Genomic DNA, 24494 nt, shown 5'->3' with positions numbered 1-24494 from the left:
TACAGAGGCAGTCAGGTTTAGATTTTTTATCTGTTGGTATTTGATAAAATCCATGATGCCATGTATCTGAACAAGATGTTCAGGACCTCCTGCAGAAAAATAGGTCCACTACATTAAAGATCTAGCAGTATATTTATCAGTGGACATGGATTACTTTTTATCTTTTTATTATTTATGTTTGCACCAGACCCATGGTACAGTGTTTTCTTTACTATATATATATATATATATATATATATATATATAATATAAAAAACAGGAAGAGATCTGGGCTGCATTTCCCAAAAGCAGCGTAAGCCTAAGACGTTCGTAAAAACAATTGTGCTCTTAATATTACGGTCTATTTCCCAAAAGCATCGTAACTTAAGTAGCACTTGAAAATCATTGTAGAAGTATGAGTGTTCTGGAGTAATCGTAAAGCACTAAGTGCATCGTAAGAAGACAGAGTAATGAGGTCACTTGAGCAGATTACACCCTTAAATTTATTCAAGAACGATGTGATCAAAATATAAGGTTTTTATTGTACTTTATTGTACACTTAATTACCTTTTTTTTTATATATATAAATGAAATAAACAAAAAGGGCAGAAAAAAAGAGAAATACACATCTAAATTAAATGCCTGAACAAAAAAAAGAAGAAAAAAACAGAAGTAATGTAGGGAAATGTAGAAAATGTCAAAATAATCTGTCAATGACTTGCTGACATGCACAAAACCAGCCATGTATTGGGCATGTCTTGGTTGGCCATCATGTGGTTTCATGCCATCTTTGTCCTCCTTCTTCTCCTCCTCCACCACCTCTTCATCTTCCTCCCTGTAAAATAAGGGTACTGTCATCCACATCGCATTGTTGTGCAGCATAGCTGTTACTACTGTTACTGCACAGTACTTTTGAGGAGCAAACAGTAGACCACCACCCCTGATAGCACACATACATCACGGAGACGTCTATTTGACGTCTGCATTTACATCTGGAAGACATATTTTTTAGAGTGTTTGCTCATCTGTAATACGTTTATAGGATGTTTCATATCAGATGTGAAATAGATCATGTTTATGATTTAGAATGGATGTAAAACTGACATCTTACAGATGTCTGTCAGATGTTTGTACACAGCAGATGCTTTCCAGATCAAGTGATCCTTAATAGACATCTTGCAGACGTACATGTGCTATGTAGGACTAGACTGGTGAATAGCCTGAGAATGCAGCTTCCACCTCCCTATTGTGCGTTCCACAATACTACGTGCAACCCAATGTGCCTCGTTAAAATCTGTCTCCCTGTTATTCATAGGATTAACCACAGGGGTGAAGAGATATGGCCTCAGTGGGTAACCACTGTCCCCAAGCATTATCCACTGTCCCTGTTTTGTGCCTCCTGACCCACAGATGAATTGGTGAACATGAAGGAGTCATGTGTGCTTCTGAGCCACCTCGAAAAAATGTCTGTGATCAAACTCTTATGGTCACAGATCACCTGGCAGTTGACAGCTGCATAACCTTTGCGGCATATAGAACAATGCTTCTTATAAATATATAAATCTTATAAATATATAAATACGTATACATATAACAGCGCTGGTAAAACATGTCTGTAATCAACTTTTTATCTGTACTTGTAGAAATGTATTGGCTAGATGACACATATTTGTGCTACTGTCACCGTTAATATATAGATTTTATATATTAATAATATTGAAACTTACATGCTTATGTCTGAAAATCATGAATCATTAGTAGGGCTGGCAAACAATAAATCGCGATTAATCGCATACAAAATAAAAGTTTTAGTTTGCCTAATATGTGTGTGTAATGTGTGTAATTATTATGTATATATAAATACACACACTTTAATGTATATATTTAAGAGAAATATGTTGTTTATGTACAACATATTTTTATTAATATATAATGTAAATTCTATTAAAAAAAATAATAAATACATATATACTTAAATATTTCTTAAATATGTACATGAATGTGCTTGTATTTATATATACATTCACGAGTTCACCCTTACATCTAATCTGGTTGAGTAAACAGTAAGCATATTTTGGCGTGCTGTCCTGGGGGAGGGCTCTGAGCCCGGAACATGGCCCGAACCCAGAGAACTCCCCCCATCCCAAGTGTGGGATGAGGACAGATTAAGAGTGAGGAGTTGGGGTGGAGGGGGGATGCCGAAAAACAGTCGAATGACGGAGGTAAGACGGCTGTGTGCATATATATATGACATCTGCTAGATTGGATGATTACCTAGACGAGTTGCACCTGAGCCAAATTAGTTGATTATCTGATCATGCTCCTCCCGAACTTTGTTATCAAACATCATTAATAATTACACACAGTACACACACATTAGGCAAACTCAGACTTTTATTTTGTATGTGATTAATCGCAATTAATTATTAGTAATTAGTCATTCACTTCAGAAACACTTGGAAAAACTCATAAGATTTTTATAGTATTTCAGGGCTATAGGCCTTGTATGGTTCAACAAACACATGGACAGCAAAAATATTGCAACAACACAGTTTTATTAATTTGGGTTATTTAGTTCCCCAGGACCTGCAAGACACATTGTACAGTGGGCTGTCATAACTACATATAGAAAACATTTCACATTGCACAAGAAATGACAGAAACTTACTAAATCCCCACTGAACAATAATCATATTACCTGACTCTTCTGGCAAGATAATTTGGCACAGAAATGGAAGGCCTTGCAAACCTCATCTCCTCTAATGCAAGTCTCTTCTCTTCTAAGGTCAACTTAACTCAATGAGCTGCTGAACTTTGGATTGCGTCATAAAACGAAACTCAGAACATTTTTTTATTTTGTTTTGTTAATCTGTCAAAGATTTAAGTTAAATCTTTTGTGAATAGGCCCATATATTTGTTTTTATGTAAGCCTATTGTTTTATTCTGTTTTTTCTGTTCACAGAAGCGCTGTAGGTGCATGTGATTTGTTGAATCCATCTTACCTATGATGACTTGTTGGATGCGTCAGCTTACATTTGCATAGGCTGTACTACTTGAATTCATGATTGGTTGACAGCAAATTTCAAATATTAAATGGAACAATAAAATAGTGTTATCAACCGGTTAATGGCCATTTAAAATTTTCGATCCTGTTTGGAACTATAAAATTTCATTTCATTTCTGTTTCTGTTACAATGTTGTTGTTGTATATAGATTTTAGGCTTTCTGACCCCAAGATTCAACTGATCTCTCTAATTCTCCAGCTGTGATCCTTAGAGAGTCTTTGGCCACTAAAACTCTCCTCCTCAGCGTACATTAGAACATCTTAAGTTAATTGGAACTTCTTAATTATTGCCCTGATGGTGGAAATGGGGATTTCCAATGCTTTAAATATTTTCTTACAGCCATTTTCTATTTTGTACGATCTTGTTCTGTACATCAGAACTATATTCTTTGCTTTTACTTCTTGTGATAGATGATGGCGGGAATTTGGCTTTTGTGTTCCTTACATTTATAATCCTCTGTAACATTAAGTCATGGATGGACAATTTCAGTCACCCTGGTGTGCTACAAAATGCAAATATAAATGAATATACTTCATGGATATTTTTTTCATAAGAATTTCTAGGGGTGCCAATAATAGTAGCCAACATGTTTTGGAGAAAAACATTCATTTCATAACGTGAGTTTCCCTCACTTTCAATTGTTTACTTCAGTGAAAGTTAAGAATTTTGTGAATTTTTTTGAATGAAAGTTCTAAAAAGATAAAATGATTCAAATATTTTTACAGCTGCCTTTGCTTATATTTACCAAGGGTGCATATTAGTGGGCAGCACTGTATAAAAATATAGAATAAACTCTGATGAATTCCAATTACTTACATCAGTTTCAAATTATTTTAGAAAAAAAAGTGGCCTGTCAGCCACTTTGCTATCACGGCTCCAGAGCTGTGAGCTCACAGGGTTCTCCCATTAAAATAAAAAAAGCTGACTATATCTTTATGATTGGCTACAGTGTTCAACTCTTCATAAGCTTGTTGAAATGACATTTCTCAGAGCACAAACACAAATACACAAGGAATTGTTTGAAAACGGCAAGTCGGTGCTCTGTAACCTATTATAACAGCAAAGCTAGTATCTTTACATTTTTACAATTTTTGTATCAACTTGGTACCCAAGTACCACTGCTTTTGACAAAACAAGACAAAATTCAAGACTTTGGTTGTGTGCGTCAGTACACTGGAGCAATAAAATGCATTTTGATTCAGAAATCCATAAAAATATTCCAAATTTGAATTTAAATGTTAAATTTAAATGCATGTTTTTTAAAATGGTCATGTTTTACATAAATAATAATAATATAAAAAAAAAAACTAACTAAAATATTTGTTTCATATACACTGCTCAAAAAAAACAAAATTATATATATAATAAGGGAACACTTTATCATCACAGTATAACACTTAGTCAGTTTAAGGATATCAATTTGTCTAGTTATGAAGCATAAGTGATTGTGAATCTGTTTAACCTGCTTTGGTGCAAATGAAAGTGACAACAGGTGCACTGAAGAAGCAACAGCAAGACAACCCCTAAAAAGGGAATGGAGGTTTTGCAGGTGGTAGCTAAAGACAATTGCTCTCTCTTTATCCTTTCTGACTGATTTCACTAGTTTTCCTTTTTCTCTAATTTTCTCTAGTGTTCCTTGTCTAGGGGTCCTTATCACCCCTTGTAGCATGAGGTAGTACCTGCAGCCAAATCAGTTTACACAGGTAGTCTAGCTCCTTCAGGATGGCACATCCATATGTGCCAGCACAAAGAGGTTTGGTGTGTCTTAAAGGGGTCCTATTATGCCCCTTTTTACAATGTGTAATATGAGTCTCTGGTGTCCCTGGAACGTGTCTGTGAAGTTCCAGCTCAACATACCCACTGATCTTTTATTATAGCATGTCAAGAGCATTGCCCTTCTTTAGGTGTGAGCAAAAACACGGCATTTTGTTGTGTGTAAATGCAGAAAGAGGGTGGAGCCTTTACAGCTTGCACTTCAGGTAGTCGGTCAAACGTCATCAAAACTGGAGAATCTCACACAGCCAAAATGTCAGAAATTATTCATATAATATGCAGACAGTAATAATTTTTGGGATAAAACTAATGACATATCTTTGCACTCTGTGAATACAGTTACAGACAGTCAGAGACAGTGATTCTTCTGATTTGTAAAAAAAAAAAAAAAAAAAGGAATGGGTGAATTTTTACCATTATAGGCTAGTTGTTTACACACACTTTGGACACACATCATTCAAACAGCATGCAAAAGTGAATTTTGCACAATAGGTTCCCTTTAAAGCACAGTTCAAGAGCATGGAATAGATACCAGGAAATGGGCCATTACACAAGGAGAGCTGGACAAAGCCATTGAAGAGCAAACAGGACCGTATGTGAGGAGCAGGAGGAGCATTGCCAGAGCCCTACAAAATGACCTCCAGCAAGCTACTGGTGTGCATGCCTTCTGACCAGACTATCAGAAACAGATTCAGTAAGGGTGGTATGAGGGCCCGACGTCCTCTAGTGCTCACAGCACAGCACCGTGCACCTGTTTTTTTTTTTTTTTGTTTTGTTTTTTTTTTTTCATTTACCAGATAACACCAGAATTCGCAGGCCCACCATTGATGCCCAGTTCTCTTCACGGATGAGAGCAGGCTCACGCTGAGCACATGTGACTGACGTGAAAGAGTCCGGAGATACCGTGGAGAATGTAACACTGCCTACATCATCATCCAGCATGACCGGTTTGGTGGTAGGTGACTGCTGATCTGGGAAGGAATACCCTCGCCACACAGACCTTGTTGTGCTAGCCAGTAGTACTGCTGTTAGGTAACAGGGTGAAATCCTTAAAGCCATTATCAGACCTTACACTGATGCAGTGGACTCTGGGTTCCTCCTGGTGCATGACAGTGGCCGGATTGTGCAGGCAGTTTCTGGATGACGAAGTTATTGATGCCATGGACTGGCCCTCACGTTCCGTCAGACCTGAATCCAATTGAGAACCTCTGGGACATTATTGGAACATCCAAAGCCAGCAAGCAGAATGTGGGAGCCATACAACTTACTGATTTACATTATGAGTTGCTGTGATGAAATTTGAAATGAAATGAAAGTTGCAGTGGTTTGATGATTTTGGCTTCAACTGACCATTGTCACATCATTTAATTTTCAACAAATTAAACAGTGTATATAAGTAAAGGTTTTCAGCTTGAGTATTTTGTTTATCAAGATCCAATGTGTGATTTAAGTGTTCCCTAAATTTTTTGAGCTGTGTATATACCTATGCATTAGAATAATTTCTTTATCCAAATTTTCATGCAGAGTCGAATTGGTCTAGAAAAATACAATTTAAAATTCAGTAAATTATGGAAACCTGTCAGCAAAAATATCATAGGACAAAGGACATCTGTCATTACACTGAATGTGGATCAGCTGTCAGACAAAATCTTGAATGTGAATGTGCATAAAGTCCATTAAAAGGAATAGTCAAGTCAATTCAAGACATCTTTATTTATGTAGTGCTTTATACATACAGATTGTAAAGAGTGTACAGAGTGTTAAACAGGAAAATAGTGTGTCAATAATGCAAACAAAATTAAATTCTGATATAGAGCATCTCTAAAAAGTAGCTCTAAAAAACAGTCAATTTTTCAGTTAAAGTCAGTTTATCATTGATTCAGTGATGTCATTGTCCAGCTCAGTCCGTTCTCTTCAGATGGTGTCTATGGAATCGAGCTGACAATATTGTCCACAGCAAAGGAAAACCAAAGGCGACAGTGGCAAGGAACCCAAACTCCAAAAAAAAAAAAAAAATCAATAGAAGCCCTTACACTAGTATTCACACATTTTTATGTATCTATAATTGATGTAATGATTCATAACTGCATTCAGTTGCTACGTTTTTATGAATATATATTTGTTCAGTTGTTATACAGAAACATTTCTTATTTCTTTCTCCCTGTGTGTCAGTATGTTTGATGTGGGCGGTCAGAGAGATGAAAGGAGAAAATGGATTCAGTGCTTTAACGGTGAGCTTGCAGATTTCTTAAGATTTGTGGTATAATGCATTTTTCTGTAAACAAATTCACTAAATCTGTCTTTGTAGTCAATATATCTGAAAGTAACTAATAGTATTTATGTTAAAAGGTTAGTTCACCCAAAATGAACATTCATCATTTACTCACCCCACCTCAGGCTCAGGAAATACGTGCCTCTACATACATTTCTGCAACACCGTAATTACACACCTTACTACACGTTTCGCGGCAGTTTCAAAGTGAAATGTCCAGAGAGTGACGCTAAAACACACATTCAATATGTGAAGCTGTAAATGTGACAACGTTCAAAAGTATAATTTTTCACATTGCGCAGGATGTTAAAATTGTTTTGAAGTCATAATATAATATTCTGTAAGTAACTGTGTGAAAATTAGCCTTTATTAATCAAAACTCTGTGTAAATCATACTTTGTTTGAAAAGGAATCAAAGTTGTCTGAGTTTTACTGCCTCTAGTGTTCATTTCAACTGGAAACTCCAGTGATTCATACATATGAGTACGTTTTTTGAGTTTGAGTTTGTATATGGAGGGCCGCATATCCAATGAGCCTTTGTGTTGTTTCACACCTTTAAAACACATAAAAAAACCCCACAATTTAAGAGACACCTTCATAACATAGCTCCATAGCAATCAAACTGTTTAATCTTTAGTCTTGTGAAGAAATTAAATTTCTTTATGTTATGAAAAAGATCAGAAATGGTAAACTCAGAAACTTGTGCATGCTGGGCTGCAGTAGTCAGTGTTATTGATATTACAAATTGTTGGGCCATACACCAATTACATTACTTGCCCATCATCCCCAACGTTGTTTTGCATTTTTATAGAAGTGAAAATTATATAAACTAGATTTACTTAAGTTTGACAACGGATGCTACAATCATAGACAGCAGGAGCAGCAGGAGTCAGATTTCACTTATCATGTGAAACAAGTAAGGAGAGCTGACGACTAAGGGTTTGGTATCAGCGAAAAGGCAAATGCCTATTTGGCAATATTTCTGTGTTTAATACAAGTCAGTTTATTTGCTTGTTTTATTCTTGTAGTGTTTTAAAAATGTCTTAAATATAATAATGAACCACAAGCATTTGCATTAGTTTTAAAGTAAGGGAAAAATCAAAAGACCTTTCATTTATTTGTTTTAACACAGGTATAAACAAAGCCCCTTACAACATGCAGAAGATGTTTATGTACAGTTATGTGAAAAAGTTAGGACACCCTATTGAATTTCATGATTTTCTGTATCAGGACATAATAAAAAAATTATCTGGTCCTTGGCAGGTCTTAAAATTTGGAAAATAAATCCTCAGATAAACATCATCACATGACATATCACACAGTGTCATTATTTATTTAAGAAAAATACAGCCAAGAGGGAAAGGCCATGTTAGGACACCCTATGAGTCAATTGTCTGTAGATCCACTTTTAGCAGCAGTAACTTGAAGAATTCATTTTCTGTGTGACTTTATCAGTCTCTCACATTGTTCTGGAGGAATTTGGACCACTCTTCTTTTCAACGTTGCTCCAGTTTATTGAGGTTTGTGGGCATTTGCTTATGCACAGCTCTCACCACAGCATTTGAGTCAGGATGAGCTCTGGACTTTGACTGGTCTATTGCAACACCTCGATTCTTTTCTTTTCAGCCATTCTGTTGTAGATTTGCTGGTGTGCTTGGGATCATTGTCCTGTTGCATGACCCAGTTTTGGCCCAGCTTTAGATGTCGGATAGATGCCCTTGCATTCGACTCTAGAATACTTTGATATACAGAGGAGTTCATGGCCAACTCAATGACTGTAAGGTGCCCAGGTCCTGTGGCTACAAAACAAGCCCAAAATTATCAGCCCTCCTCCAGCATGCTTGTCTTTTGGTATGAGGTGTTTGTGCCTATATGCTCTTTAGGTTTTCACCAAACTTGGCGCTGTGCATTATGGCCAAACATCTCCACTTCGGTCTCGTCTGTTCAAAGGACATTATTCTAGAAAACTTGTGTTTTGTTCAGATGCAACTTTGCAGACCTAAACTGTGCTGCAGTGTTTTTTTTAGATAGAAGAGGCTTTCTTCTACCAAGCCTTCCAAACCATTTTTGTCCCATATTTTTCAAATGGTATTGTCATGAACTTTATCATTTAACATGTTAACTGAGGCCTGTAGAGTCTGAGGTGTATAATTTTTGGGTTGTCTGCCATTTCTCTGAGCTTTACACGGTCTGATCTTGGGATGAATTTTCTGGGACGTCCACTCCTGGAAGGAGAGGTATCTGTTTTAAATGTCTTCTACTTGTGAATAAACTTCAAATTGTTTGGAAATGGCCGTATTACTCTTCTCAGATTGATGACAGCAACAATTGCTTCTCTTAAGATGATTGCTAATGTCTTGCTAATGCCTCCTTGGCATTGTGTTAACACATACCTGAAGGCTCCAGACCAGCAAACTACCAAAGCTTATGCTTTTATAGAGGCACTCAAACTTGCTGATGATCAGTTATTCAAAGGTATTTGATTAGCAGTGCTTAAATGTTATTTACCTTCTTAATTCCAATGTTAACAGTAAGGGTGTCCTAACTTTGTCACACATGGCTTTTCCATTTTGGCTTTATTTTTGTTCAGTAAATAATGACACGGTGCAATTTGTCATGTGTTGTTGTTCATCTGAGTTTTTATTTTTGGAATTTTAAGACCAGCCAAGGACCAGGTTTTTTTTTTAATGATGTCCTGATACGGAAAACCATGGAATTCAATAGGGTGTCCTAACTTTTTCACATGACTGTATATCTTCGACATGCCATGAGGGTCTTTGTTCATACCCAGTTCTTACCTAAACAATTCTTAATTCATGGCCACAATGAGTACATTTTTGTCCGTATGTCATGTCCAGGGCTCCATTCATCTTATTTTTGTTATCAAAAGTTCTGTTTTATTTAAGTGGGTTTGTCATTGCAGCTTTTTATTGTTGTGTTTTTCATTAACAATAATAATGAATTCACTATTTTCAAGCATTCGTTTTCAAAGAAAGGTAAATGTGTAAAATATTAAATATCAAAGATCCTAAACATAATTATCATATCCTGTAAAATGTGCAGTGTAATCGGTAATATCAATGTTGTCACAATATTAGGTAACACTTTATTTTAGGGTGCCCTTGTTACACGTTACATCTACTTACTATTATAATAACAATTAATTATGCATAACTACATAGAAATAACCCTAAGCCTAATCCTAACCCTAACCATATAGTAAGTACAGTACAGTACTTAAATGTATAATTATACTGTAACAAGGACACCTTAAAATAAGGTGTAATAGTTTTGTGCTTGTGTGAAGCACAAAAACCAGTGAGGATTGTTCTAGCATGTTTCAATGCTTTGAGTGTATGTATGTCATTCATTCATCAAATGCAAATAAAATAAATAAATGTTTGGAATGACATGAGGGTGAGCAAATGATGACATATTTTTTGGGTGAACTATTCTAATAGTGTGTTTTTGGTGATAATGAATCTCTTCCTGTTTATAATAACAGATGTGACCGCCATCATCTTTGTGGCAGCCAGTAGCAGTTATAACATGGTCATAAGGGAAGACAACAGCACTAACCGGCTACGCGAGTCTCTTGATCTGTTCCGCAGCATCTGGACTAACAGGTTTCACATTATGCTGTTTCTTGGGAGTACCCAGTCCCCATCCCATGTGCTGAAGAAGTTACCCTAAAATATTTCTATTAATAAGTCATTATTGTGTTAAATGAGAAAAGCAGTGTAAAGACATTACAAAAATGTAGCATTAGAAAGAAATGTTTTTACTGAACATAGAATTTATTTCACATAAACTACAATGTTGCCATAACATTGTGTTAAGAAGCTGCAGCTGAAGTAGCATTTAGGTTTATGTACACAAACTGTTCAGCATTAGCATGAATGCATTCACATTGGAGTTAGAATTGCATAAATAATACAATATTATATATAATACTATATAATAACTATATAATGTTATAAATTAATTAGTTAAATTTATATTATGTTGAATGCTTGAATCTGATTGGCTAATGAACATTCTAAGGTGTTCAGTTATTTTCAGGGAAACGCATGGCTAACATAATTCCAGGCAGGTCTTCACCACATTGCATGTCTATATCACTTTGCAACATGATTTCAGTTATTTTAAAGGTCCTTACATCCTAAAACAGCAGAATAACCAAAACCCACAACGACACTGGCCTAACAAATAAATACAGTAAAAACAATAGGATAAAAAAAGATTATTTTCATGTTTTTTCCTCAAAATGCCGTTTTATTATGTACGGAAAGCACATACTCTATTTTACATTCTATTTCACATACGGTTTGTACACACATTAACATACATTCTAATGTTGTTAGCGCCACTCTGACAAATTTATCAGTAACAGTTTAACAGCTTAAAAACTACATGACATTTTTGACAAGCAAGGTAACAATGGCACTGTTCCTGAAGAAAAGGAACTTAAAGTTTCACTGTTGGTAGAGACACTGCTGCTGAACACTTTGGAGAGACACACAGACTGACCTAGGTAATTCACACGCTTAAGCGCTCTCTCTCTCTCTCTCTGCCTAATAACTAAGTTAGCATTAGTCTGCTATCAATTGCTCAAGCCTCCATTACTAGGTCTAAAATGACGTTAAGTTAAGGAATTAGCAAAGAAAGCATTGGATGAGATGCGTAAGAAATTAATCCTACTAACAATAGCATTTTTAAGGACAAAAACTGGACGGATGCCTTGAAATATATCATTTGATCAATATGTTAGGTGTGGTAACCATTAGGGATGTCACAATTCTCAATATAATATCGAACCATTCTGTACGACATTCAATAAGTTTTTTGTATTGCAGTTTTTCGGTTTTGCATTTAAATAACTTTTTATTTCTCGGAATTCGCTGTATGTGTGCCCGCGATTTCACATGGCGAAATAAGGAAACTCTTATATGAAAAAGCAACAGATGCAGAGCATCTTCCATTCTAATGACATGCAATGATAAGCCTTTCTAAACCTGTTCTCCAACAAAAGAAAAAAAAAAAAGCTATAAAAAACATAACTTATTTCTAATTCACATTTTCTGCATGAGGGCGCCCTCTGGCGTCCAGTATAAATGAAACCCATTCTATTTTGCGTAAAAATCGAAAAAAAAAAAAAAAAAAAAAAAAAAAACTCTTTCAAAAGAAAAATTAAGCAGACATATACTAAACCACACTTTTTGTGCAGAGGTTTACGGGAGTATTTTGTTAATTCGTTGCAAAAAAAACCCACACTAAAGTGGCAAGATATCTGAACCTAACCGAACCGAAAACTGTGGTTGAAAACCGAGGTATGTATAGAACCGTGGACTAACTGTATTGTTGCATCCCTAGTAACCATAGTATAAGCAGAATAGTTGCCTTAGATCTGTTGAATTCTTACAAAATAATGCTACCTAACGTGGTGGTCCCATCACCACCTTGGGTGTGCATTATTCTCTAAGATGGCCCGTCGTCAGTTATTCTTTGCTTAATAAAAAAAAAAAAATATATATATATATATATATATATATATATATATACAGCAGTTAACAATTGAAGTGGATCAAAACCTTTAATCAAAAAACCAAAACAATACCTATGCTTGTCTTAGGACAACTTTGATTAACTTTTTTTATCCACTACAAATGTTGACTACAGTATATCAGGGGTGGCAAACTCCAGTTCTTGAAGGCAGCAGCCCTACAGAGTTCAGCTTCAACCCTAATCAAGAAAAAAATTAACCAAAACTCCTTGTATACTTGCCTTACAGACATGAAAAATATATCTATTAATATATCTATGTCTACTTTCAAATTACCCAATTCAAATGGAAAACAAATATTTTCAGATTATGTAATCCGTATGAAACATGCATACAGACACATACACTACTGCGGAGATGGTGAGTCAGTGTCGCAGACACTGAAGCAGTAGTTTATCAATAAATTATTAAGCTAATGCCTTACTGTTTTTCCCTGACATTCTTAATCATTACTTCTGCCGTTGTGCTGTGGCAAGCTTGATGTGTGCGCTTGAGTGCTGATTAGGCTATGTAGGCAATTAAAGGCTCATTATTGTGATTTAAATGGTTTATTAATAAATGTGTGATTAGTTGACTAATGCTTAATATGAATGACTACTAGTCGACCAGAAAAATCTTTAGTCGAGGGCAGACTCACTGCTGATTCATTCAGAAACTAAGCAAGTGAATGCTTTTTTTGAGTAGGTCACTGAATCATTGGATTACTCAGTTCATTCAAAATCATGGATTCATTCATGGAACACCACTGTTTATTGCTTAGATGCACAACAGTTCTACTGTGGCTTTGTTCAGAACACCAAATATTGAGGATATTAAAACCGAATATTAAAATATTAATATTTTAAAATGTATATTAAAACTGATATTAAAATTTATTAAAACACTAACAATTAAAACAACTAGCTAGGCTACCTTAAAAGTCCATAGTCCACCATCACTGCTGGTGAAACTTTTTCTCCAACAAGCGGTAAGACCTGTTTTCCAGTTTGGTCAGGTGACATTTGACATATACCCCATATTAACTTCTTGCTTATTGAACTGGTGTATAAAATCAATAGCACATTTGCAGTCCTGCAGATATTATACATAAGATGTATTTGTAGGACCAAAAAAAAAAAAAAAAAAAAACAACAACAACAAACAAACAAAACAATAAAGAGGCATTGTTTGCCTTAATATCTTGAATTCAAGGGGCATATAACTGCATTCTAATAGGCTACATTACACAGTCAGCCATCATCATGAATTGATAAAAGCTTTAATTTTTATTTATTTATTTATTTATTCCTGTAATTAAATTGCACCAAATTAACATGTTAAATTGACAGCTCTAGTATTTCCAAATTAAATTTGTGAGTACCACAAAAATTACAGCAAAAATAATTGTATGGTCATGATACACAAATTTATATACTGACATATTTTTGGTAATTGCACCCATGCCTAATTATTACATGCAATTTATTTTATTATTATCATTTTTTAAGTCAAATAGAAGAGACAGGTTGTGCCTTTAAATATTAAAATGCCATCTCAAGAACGGCTTAAAGCTGCAGCTGAATACAGTATATGTAAAAATAAATGTAAATATAAAAACATGTCTCACTTTGTTTGTTTTCAAACAGGTTTTTAAGGACCATCTCAGTGATCTTATTCCTGAACAAACAGGACATGCTGGCAGAAAAGATCCTGGCAGGAAAATCCAAACTTGAAGATTATTTCCCAGAGTATGCTCGCTACACTCTTCCTCCTGAAGGTAATGTCCTATATATGATCATAATATACTTATAAGCAAGAGATTCCTAGTGCATTCCAGTGAATTATTCATGGGGTATGTTTATTAAATCAGGAGAGTACCACAAGAGCACAGCATCTGTTAGTAAAAGAAAAGAGAACACAGAGGACTGAAAAGAGCCAGAGATTTTCTTGTGATATCAATGTACACATTCCAACTTCAAGACTTCTGTCATTTTTCTGAGAGATAGAAGTAGATCATGAAGGGAAAAATACAACTTATTTAGTCAAACTTTTTATTTAAACATATTTGGTTTAGTCCTTATGAGTGGTGTGCTTTTTTTTCTCAAACTAGAGAAAAACACATAAAACCCCTAATGCTAAACTAAACCCTAAGCTTAGCATTAGTATAGTTTAGGGGTCAACTTGGTCCTGGAGGGCTGGTGTCCTGCACAGTTTAGCTCCAACTTGCCTCAACACACCTGCCTGGAAGTTTCAAGTATACCTAGTAAGACCTTGATTACCTGGCTTCAGGTGTGTTTAATTAGGGTTGGAGCTAAACTCTGTAGGACACTGGCCCTCCAAGACCAAGTCTCTCAGCACTCTCAGAAAAAAAAGGTACAGTTCTGTCGCTAGGGCGGTACCAACGGTACAAAAGTGAAAAAGGTACATCTTTGTACCTTACCCACCCCTAAACAGTACATATTAGTACTCTAAAGGTACATTTTAGTACTTTGAAAGTACATATTAAGTACTTAAAAAGTATCCATATTTCTCAACTATAAACTGAATCCATGAAGTCTGAACCTTTTTTTAACAGAGTCATTGAATTGAACAATGAAATCAGCTGTAGTTTTTGGGAAATCACAAATTCCCATTTAATTTACAAAAAGTGATGTAAAGTGTAGCCAAGTATGGTAACGCATACTCAGAATTTGTGTTCTGCATTTATCCCATTCAAGTGCACACACAGCAATGAGTAGTGAACACAAACACATGCACCTGGAGCAGTGGACAGCCATTTGTTGCCCGGGGAGCAATTGGGAGTTTTTTTTTTATATATATATATATATATATATTTGTAGTTTTTAATATTTGGAGTTTTTGTCTTTTATCATGATACGACAGTGGAGAGCAGACAGGAAGTGAAGTGGGAGAAAGAGAGGGGGTGGGATCGGGAAAGGCCCTCGAGGCGGCATTCGAACTTGGGACGCTCATAGTGCAACGGCTCTGTATGTCAGCGCACTTGCCCTCTAGGCTATCAGCACTGACGCAGTTTGGAGTTTGGTGCCTTGCTCAAGGGCACCTCAGTTGTGGGTATTGAATGTGGAAGAGAGTGCTGTTCTTTCAGTCCTCTACACCTACAGTTCCTGCCAGTGCTAAGACTCAAACCCACAACCTTTGGGTTACAAGTCCAACTCTCTAACCATCAGGATTTTTTTTTTCTCAATTTAAAACCATACATAAAAACACTAATCACTCAATAAATTACAGTGATAGAAGCCTATCCACAGTCTCTTTATTACAGTCACCCACAATGTAAAATGCAGGTGGCTTATTTGGTGGTTATAGAAGTCATTGTTCACACAGTTCACACATGTCCTAGCAGAATTACCACATGAACTATAAACATGTTTCACTAATGCTACCCACACACTATACATGATTTTAGACCTTATTTTCTGCTTACTGGCAGTTAATGGTGATCGCAGACAAAAGCCCAAAAGCCCTGTCTGCAATCCGAGTACTGTAGTGTGAAATGTGTTTTCACTGGAACTGATGTTGCCAACAGACATTTAAGTATTGTGAGAAGGACTGCAGTCCGACAATGAAAGTCATGTAGTGTTTGGGCGGCGTAATGCTTCACAACTACAAAGTGTCACCATACTTTTTGCCTTTTTTTTTCAGCACTCCACATTATTAGAACATTCACAGCCATTTTACCTTAAATGTAGCTTCTGGCGTCAGCTGTTTCTAGTTGTTTTAGCAGTAAAAATAAAAATCCATTATGCTGCTTGATATTTGAAACTGATATTAAACAGGTCTCATTCACAAACAATTGCATAGATTAATCATATTCATACACATCTTCGAACTTCTCTTGTAAACTTTCCGCCTAATTCACAACTTCACCAACACACAGATTTGTTCTTAACCTTGTCCTAATGTTAGTGAATTTGAAGTATTCTAAATGAGCAGGCACATGCACAAAGTTAGTCATTTGCATAAAACATGCCCTGACCATCTGCATATACTGGCTTTCCGCACAACCTTTCCTTTGCAGCCTTTCCTCATTTTTGACAAAGATACTCCATGCAACTCCATATGACACTGTCTACAGATGCAGTCTCACCAGATCTTTGAGCAATGTCAAGTGCACAGTCCTCAAAAATATTTTTTTTTCAGTTTATACACAATAAAACACTTTTTGTACAGACACAGTTTACAGAGCTCTCATTTGCCGGCTGTACATGCACAGTTATTTAGAGACTTCTCAGCTCGAGCTATAGTCTAACACAGCTTTTCTTACTCTGATGAAAATTAAGATGAAATACACATTTTATCGTAATTATATATAATTATATATAATGTATAGACCTAACTATTATCCTAAGATGAAACACACATTTTAACTATAACTATCAGGCATAACATTATGGCCACTGACAGGTGAACTGAATAACACTGATTATCTCTTGGGATATATTAGGTAGCAAGTGAACATTTTGTCTTCAAAGTTCATGTGTTAGTAACAGCATAAGGATTTGAGCGAGTTTGACAAGGGCCAAATTGTGATCGCTACACGACTGGGTCAGACCATCTCCAAACCTGCAGCTCTTGTGGGGTGTTCCTGGTCTGCAGTAGTCAGTGTCTATCAAAAGAGGGACAAGAAAGGAACCGTGGCGAACCAGCGACAGGGTCATGGGCGGTCATGGGAGCTACTGTAGCTCAAATTGCTCAAGAAGTTAATGCTGGTTATAATGGAAAGGTGTCAGAATTCGCTTGTTAAGTCTTACGTCAAGCGTCACCTCTTCCGTGACTTCTGGGTCCAAATGCATCAGATGACATAAGAAAACAACAAACGGTACTAATTATACACTCACTATGTGATATAATGCTACCAAAAAATTAGAATCCTACCCTTTAACTCCATACCAAAATCCCAGATAGCCATACAATGAAAATATAAATATAAATAAATAAATATAAAAATTATTTGTGTTTGGGCTAAAAGTTTAGCTTAGCGTTTATATGAATAAACAGTGCTCATAAACGGCTGCTGAAATAGTATTCTCAAGTGAAATGAGTTTGGGTTTGGACCCAGAAACAGCGTTCGCTGGTCAGTTCAATGGATGCATTATGTCATCACGTAAAAAGCTCATACACAGTGTGCATGGGGCTGCATAGCTGCAGACCAGTCAGGATGACCATGTCCACTGCCAAAAGTGCCAACAGTAGGCATGTGAGCATCAGAACTGGACCATGCAGCAATGAAGAAGGTGGCCTGGTCTGATGAATCACGTTTTCATTTACATCACGCGGATGGCCAGGTGTGTGTGCGTCATTTACCTGGGGAACACATGGCAACGGGATGTACTATGGGAAGAAAACAAGCCGAAGGAGGCAGTGTGATGCTTTGGGCAATATGTCTGCCATACATGTCGATGTTACTTTGACACGTACCACCTACCTAAGAACTGTGAAAATGAAATTTATGAGTGAGCGAAGTGACGTGTGGCCAAGTATGGTGAAACATATTAGGAATTTGTACTCTGCATTTAACTCATCCAAGTACACACACACTATGAAAATAAACCCGAAGCAGTGGGCAGCCATACTGCTGCGGCGCCCAGGGAGCAGTTGGGGGTTTGTGCCTTCCTCAAGGGTCTCACCTCAGTCGTGGTATTGAGGGTGAAAAAGAATGCTGGGGAGTCACTCCCCCCACCTACAATCCCTGCCAGACCTGAGACTCGAACCAGCAACCTTCTATTAGGCCACAACTGCCCTCCCCAGTTGTTGCAGACCATGTTCACCCTTACATGGAAACGGTGTTCCCTGGTGGCTGAGGCCTCTTTCAGCAGGATAATGCACCCCGCCACGAATGGTTTGAGAAACACAAGAGTTTGAGGTGTTGACTTGGCCACCAAATTACCCAGATCTCAGTCCAATAGAGAATCTGTGGGATGTGCTGAACAAACATCTTGGTGCCAGATACCACAGCACACCTTCAAGCCCATGCCTCCATGGGTCAGGGCTGTTTTGGCAGCAAAAGGGGAACCAACACCATATTATGTGTGGTCATAATGTTATGCCTTTCCTTTTGCATGCAAAGTTTTTTAAATTTATTTATTTTTTAATATTGTGAGATGGCAGAGCACAAGAACAACGCAGTCTGAAGTAGCTGCTCACTTAAACAATCCTACTCGTCTCAATCTTGGTGATGTCAGTGCCCTAAACAATGTTATAATGGACCATTTCACATCCAGAAATTAGGGAACGGATGATGAAGTTACTAAAGAGGAGTCCGATGACAGTCTGTTATGTGCACAAGTGCGTGAACAGTTGCGTTGCACTCGCTTTTCTAAATGTAAACTACAAGTTTGGACCCGGAAGCAGTTACGCGTGACGTAGAAATCTATCGATTGACGTGACTGGTTATTGAAGTTTGTGACGTAGCAAAAAAAGAGGCTGTATAAAATACGTTTCTGGGACAGCATTTGGGAAACAATAGTTTTAAGGAGAAAATACTTAGCAATGGTGTTGAATAATGGATTGGTACATGGTTAATTTAAAAGCATATTAAAAACACCACATAGACATAAACAACAAACTTGATTTTATCTACAGGAGGAAAATCATGACATGACATTAATTAGAAGTCTGATACTAATACAATTATGGGGAAAAAAAGGTTTTTGGTCAAGTATTTTGGTACATTGCCAGTATTAACAGCAGAAATACAGTTGCAGGAAACAGTAAATTTCTTTTCTTTTTTTTTTTTTTATAGTTAATGCGTAAATAATGTGCTTTATTTGAGAAAATTTTAAAGTTAACTGGTGTCATACAAGTCAAAAATGTTATTTAATCTGCATATCAACCTGACAATTTACATCAAAGGAAGTTCGATAAAGTAGAAATAGGTAGTGGTAATTTTTTTTTTTTTTTTTTTTTTAAATTTAATTTAATTTATTTTTTTTATTTATTTTATTGTATATTGTTATGTAGAATGTTTACTGTCCCCTTCTGGCCACCCCATTAAAAAATTCCTGGAGGAGCCAGTGTTTAAAGCCATGTTTAAATTCTAATCTTCTGATCTCTGCAGGACTAATAGCAGCAGAAACAATTAATAATGTTAATAATGTTACAGCCTGAATATGTCCAGGGGAGACCACAACAGAAATCAATGGTTGGTGGCGATTGGCAGCGCGACGGCAGGGAGAAACGCCGTCTCCAAACCCAATAAAGCTACAATAAGAACCCAAACAACTACAGCCACTACCGCAAAAGAGAAGTTTTTATTTACAGATTTCAAGACAAAGACAAAACAAAAGGGCGCTGACTTCAGAAGGGGGGAAGGCCAAAATAACAAACATAATAAAACTACCTGTTTTATAAATTGACTACCTAAGCTTCCAAAAAAAAAAAAAAAAAAAAAAAAAGAGAAAATATGGGCTAGAAAACAAAATGGCACCCACCTTCCTACTAAACCCAAACATGAACTAAATTACAATATTTACAATAAGCCACTTCTCTTTCAGCAAAACTCTCGATCATAGATGTAATCAGAGAGACAATAAACAGAGGCAGTACTTCAACAATCTCAACACAGTTGAGAGAAAGATACACCAAATCACCAAGTCAAGGTTTCACAAATTAGTCAGGAGAGGACAAGACCTCAGCCACCGCACACTTCCAGCCACCACCAACTACTGGTCTGAAGGAAGCTGTAGTTTAAATGCTCTCTCCTCTCCCATCACCCAATCACCGCAGAGCTCTAATTAAGCACAGGTGGAGACACTGGTTCTGCAGGGAGAGAGAGAAGAAAGAGAGAGAGAGAGAGGAAAAAAACCCCAAACAAATCATAACACACAAAAGGAACCTTACGGCTCCAGACGTAACACTAATGTATGGATATGATGTATTACATACATACATACATTAATTAAAAAAAATAAAAAAATGGAACATAATGAACGGAACGTGTACCCCTCAAACTGCTGTGTCACCAGATGATACATGCAAACTACACTTCTTGTCTGCATAGGTCTGTTATATTGATGCGCAAACAAACCATGTATGTTTACTGTGGTAGATATGCAGTCATGTGAAAGTTTTTGGTTTAGGGTTTTTGGCATCTTCATGTGGTCCTGTCCTTCTTTGGAAAGACACTTAAATTTACCTTAAAAGACTTGTAAAGGGAAGGGAAAATGAATGCTGTCAAGGACATCCAGATACTTTGAGGTAAAACTGCATCCCTCTGCTAGACAGCTGAAGATGTGCATACTGCCATAACAAAAATGAAATGGCTTAAGCATAAGGTGATTGTCCTTGAGTGGCCAAGTCAAAGCCCTGACTTAATCCAATCAAAAATCTGTGGATAGATTTGAAGAGAGCAGTCCATTGCTGCTCACCACAGAATTTGACTGAACTTGAGCAATTCTGCAAGGAAGAATGGGCAAATATTCCACAAAACAAGGTGTGCAAAGCAAGTACAGACATAAAGACTGATGGCTGTAATTAAAGCAAAAGGTGGCTCTACGAAGTATTAAATCAAGGGACTGATGACTTTCCCACCCTTTTATTCTAGTTTTTGTTTGTTTGTTTGTGTTTGTTTTTTTTTTTTTTTTTTATTAATTTGCAGAACTGTTGTTTTTTCTTTCATCTGTTTGATGTTGTAAGACCAAAATTGCAAATAAAGCTGGAGAAGTTATTTGAAATGGGGTTTGATTTCAGGCTGTTTGGCAAATAAATAAAATTATTTCAAAGGGGTATGATGATTTTCTATAGGCACTGTATATATTGCTTCAATCTAAATGCATTTGCACTGTCGAGTGCACTGCACAGCTTTGCCACACAGGTTTTGATAGTTGGACTGCTTAAGTTTTACAATAAAAATCTTTCAGTGACAGTATTTTCTTTTATTTTTTGTGGCAAAAGTAGGGTTGGGAATCGAGAACCGATTCTATTTTAGAACTGGCTCTAAATTTCCAAGAAACGGGAGTTCGATAAGACATGCATTTAAATTCCGCTTAACGACTCGCGATCGCATTTTAATGTGATCTTAAATTACAGTATTTAAGCCAGGGGTCACCTCACTCGGTCCTGGAGGGTCCTGCAGAGTTTAGCTCCAATCTAATCAAACACACCTGAACCAGCTAATCAGTGTCTTACTAGGTACACTTGAAACGTCCAAGCAGGTGTGTTGAGGCCAGTTGAAGCTAAACTCTGCAGGACACTGGCCCTCCAGGATCAAGTTTGGTGACCCCTGATTTAAGCCCTGGAACTGAAAGAACGTGCACTGTTCGCGTGCAGCGGTGCGGGTTCTCGACCTGTGTCCGTTTTCGAGCCGTTCCATGCTTTTCCACTGTGGAAAAGGCAGTTCCAGGCCGGAGCTGACTTCTCTTTCACTCTTGTGATCATTATGCAGCTGTTTTTTTCTTAAGTGAACATCAACATATGAAAAAGAAAATGCACATGTAACAGTATTTTTAGATCCACGTGTATTCGGTGTTAAAGAGACAGCAGCCTAATAAATATACTGCCTGTCATTAATGTTAATCAGAGAACAAAAGGAAATCACTCATATCTGAACTATATAACTATAACTATAATGAGAATTAATCTAAATTTTATTTATGAAAAAAAAAAAACTAGAAAAACTAGTTTCTAAATTCATCTCAATTTCTGTACCTAAAATTTGTTGAGCTGTATTTTTTATGCTATCCCTAACTGATTTATTTGTTCCTATTTTATTGTTTACTTGTCTTTAACTATATAATTTTTTAAATTTATATTATTCTAGTTGTTTTTGCTGTGGTAATTTTTGTTAAAACCACGGGCAAAAGTTCTGCTTGTAGCCCTAAGTGTTCTGTAGGCTGCTGCATTGCTCACGTTATTCAGCTGCAACAGAACACTTTGTAAAATGACCGAATAAATATGTTTGACATCTAAAAGTTTTATTTATTTATTTTTTATCTTTTTGGAATCAAAACTAGAAATCAATAGAAATCAGAATTCAATAAAATTCAAACTGTACCCAATCCTAGTCAAGAGTTGCAAAATCAAAAAGTACATATGAAATGAACCTGCACTTCCATTTTTAAAATTGATTCTATGGCCTTACATAATGTCTATATACATTAAATAATAGTTTTTTGTTTTTTTTTTTTTTTTTTTTTCACAGCGACCCCTGACCCCGGAGAAGACCCGAAAGTGTCCAGGGCAAAGTTTTTTATCCGAGATGAATTCTTGGTATATATATATTTTTTTTCTTTGATTTATCTACAGTATTAAAGGTATAGTTCATCCAAAAATAAATTTACTGTTAGTTCACTCACCCTCAGGCTATTCAAGAAGTATGTGATTTTTTTTTCTTTATTAGAACAGTTAAAAAAAAAAAAATCTGGGAATTCAGGCATATCAAGGAACACAAAATTAAGGTGAATTTTATTAATCCATAGCCTCAAGGCTTTCATGGTTTATGAGTTGAGTTAAAGTGTGTTCTCACACCTAGTTTGTTGGAGGCCTGCATACGCTCTCGGAGCAGTTCAGCTCGTATACATCAACAATCGTGATCTCAGACCCCCCTAAATGGACCCACAGACATGGTTTGTTTGTGGGTCTGTTTGTGGTTCGATAAGCAATAAGCAATATCCCAGTCCCAGTATGCGTTGTATGAATGAACATAACAGTAAAATGCTAAGGTTAAACTAAGCAGTTTAGTATTTGTATATATTTTTATGTATATTATTATTATTATTATTATTATTATTATTATTTATTGATGTCATTTCAGACGTTTCAATCTCTTGTTACATTTTTTCAAAAATAAATAAACCGACTGTTAATTAAAAATCTACAAAATAATTCTGTTTTCATTTATGTAATCTACGGCTAACTGTGAATTAAATTATTTAAGGCATGATATAATGTAGCGATTCAGTATCAAAGGTACTATTTTAATAAAACTTGGGCAGGAAGCGTTGACAAGTGTCAGTGCTCGTAAATATTTCCGTGTACACAGTGCAATCTCCAATGAGTCTCTGTGAGTGATGCACACAGCACGCATCAATGAAGGCAGCAAATCAATATAGTAGCAATATAAAGTTAGTATCAAAGAAACATTTTAATACTATCTTTTCTGAGGAAAAAAGCAAGTTGAATTAACTTTATACATGTTTATACATGTGTTCCCTTTTTATTTTAAAATTGAATGAAATGCATTGTTAAAGCTCTGCAAATGTCTTGACTGGTGTCATGTTCAGGGATTGACAGCTCTTTCTCACCCCGTTCCCTGTCCACTTCATCTTCCAAAATTTCCAGTAGGTCAGATTCCAGCATTTCACTGCTGCACAGGAAGTTGGGGTCTGGGTTCTTATGAAGTTGTGGTGTGAACTGACTAGTTTATTCACTTTATATTCTTTAGACATGAAGACTAGTTTATTCACTTTATATTCTTTAGACATCTAACACAATTTTTTCACATCATTATTTGGTGCTTTAATAATAGTGAATATTATCAATAATTTATCAAAATCAATATAATGTTGCGTAATTACGTAACAAACTAGTTAATTAGTCCAGTTTATTGAAACAAACGGTCTGAAAGAACGAGTTTGCAGAAAATTATTTTCCAGACTTCCGTGTTGCTCAAGGCTATGCATTACAGATATATGTTCTGTAAGGTTATAACTAATATTCAGTTTCTTGCATAGGCCAACAGGTATTAATTGTTTCCTGATATGCTTTTTTTTTCTTTGTTTTTTTTTTTGACTCTCAAAGTTAGTTTTTTTTTTTTTTTATCACTGTTTTGGATGTCACCTATAAATGTGTTATTCTTAATGTTGGTATAATGCTTTAACTTCTTGAACTGTGTTTGTGTTTGCAT

The 24494-nt window shown here is 36.1% G+C and overlaps 1 protein-coding gene across 2 annotated transcripts in view; it reads left to right on the top strand.

The window, feature by feature from the left end:
* gnal (guanine nucleotide binding protein (G protein), alpha activating activity polypeptide, olfactory type) overlaps window positions 1–24494 on the top strand; it is a 153124-nt gene that overhangs the window by 125980 nt on the left and 2650 nt on the right. Inside the window, exons 1-5 of one of the 2 annotated variants that reach the window (XM_051098076.1) lie at window positions 1390–5772; window positions 6990–7048; window positions 10595–10715; window positions 14278–14408; window positions 22791–22858. In XM_051098076.1, the coding sequence (XP_050954033.1) occupies window positions 6991–7048; window positions 10595–10715; window positions 14278–14408; window positions 22791–22858 (378 nt within the window). In that variant the 5' untranslated portion in view covers window positions 1390–5772; window position 6990. Of the gene's footprint in view, window positions 1–1389; window positions 5773–6989; window positions 7049–10594; window positions 10716–14277; window positions 14409–22790; window positions 22859–24494 lie in introns of those variants that run through there. The other variant, XM_051098075.1, reaches the window with a different exon arrangement.

The sequence above is a fragment of the Labeo rohita genome, chromosome 24, assembly GCF_022985175.1.
Source record: "Labeo rohita strain BAU-BD-2019 chromosome 24, IGBB_LRoh.1.0, whole genome shotgun sequence".
In the NCBI taxonomy this organism is placed as follows: Eukaryota; Metazoa; Chordata; class Actinopteri; order Cypriniformes; family Cyprinidae; genus Labeo; species Labeo rohita.
This window is presented reverse-complemented; position numbering and strand designations above follow the sequence as displayed.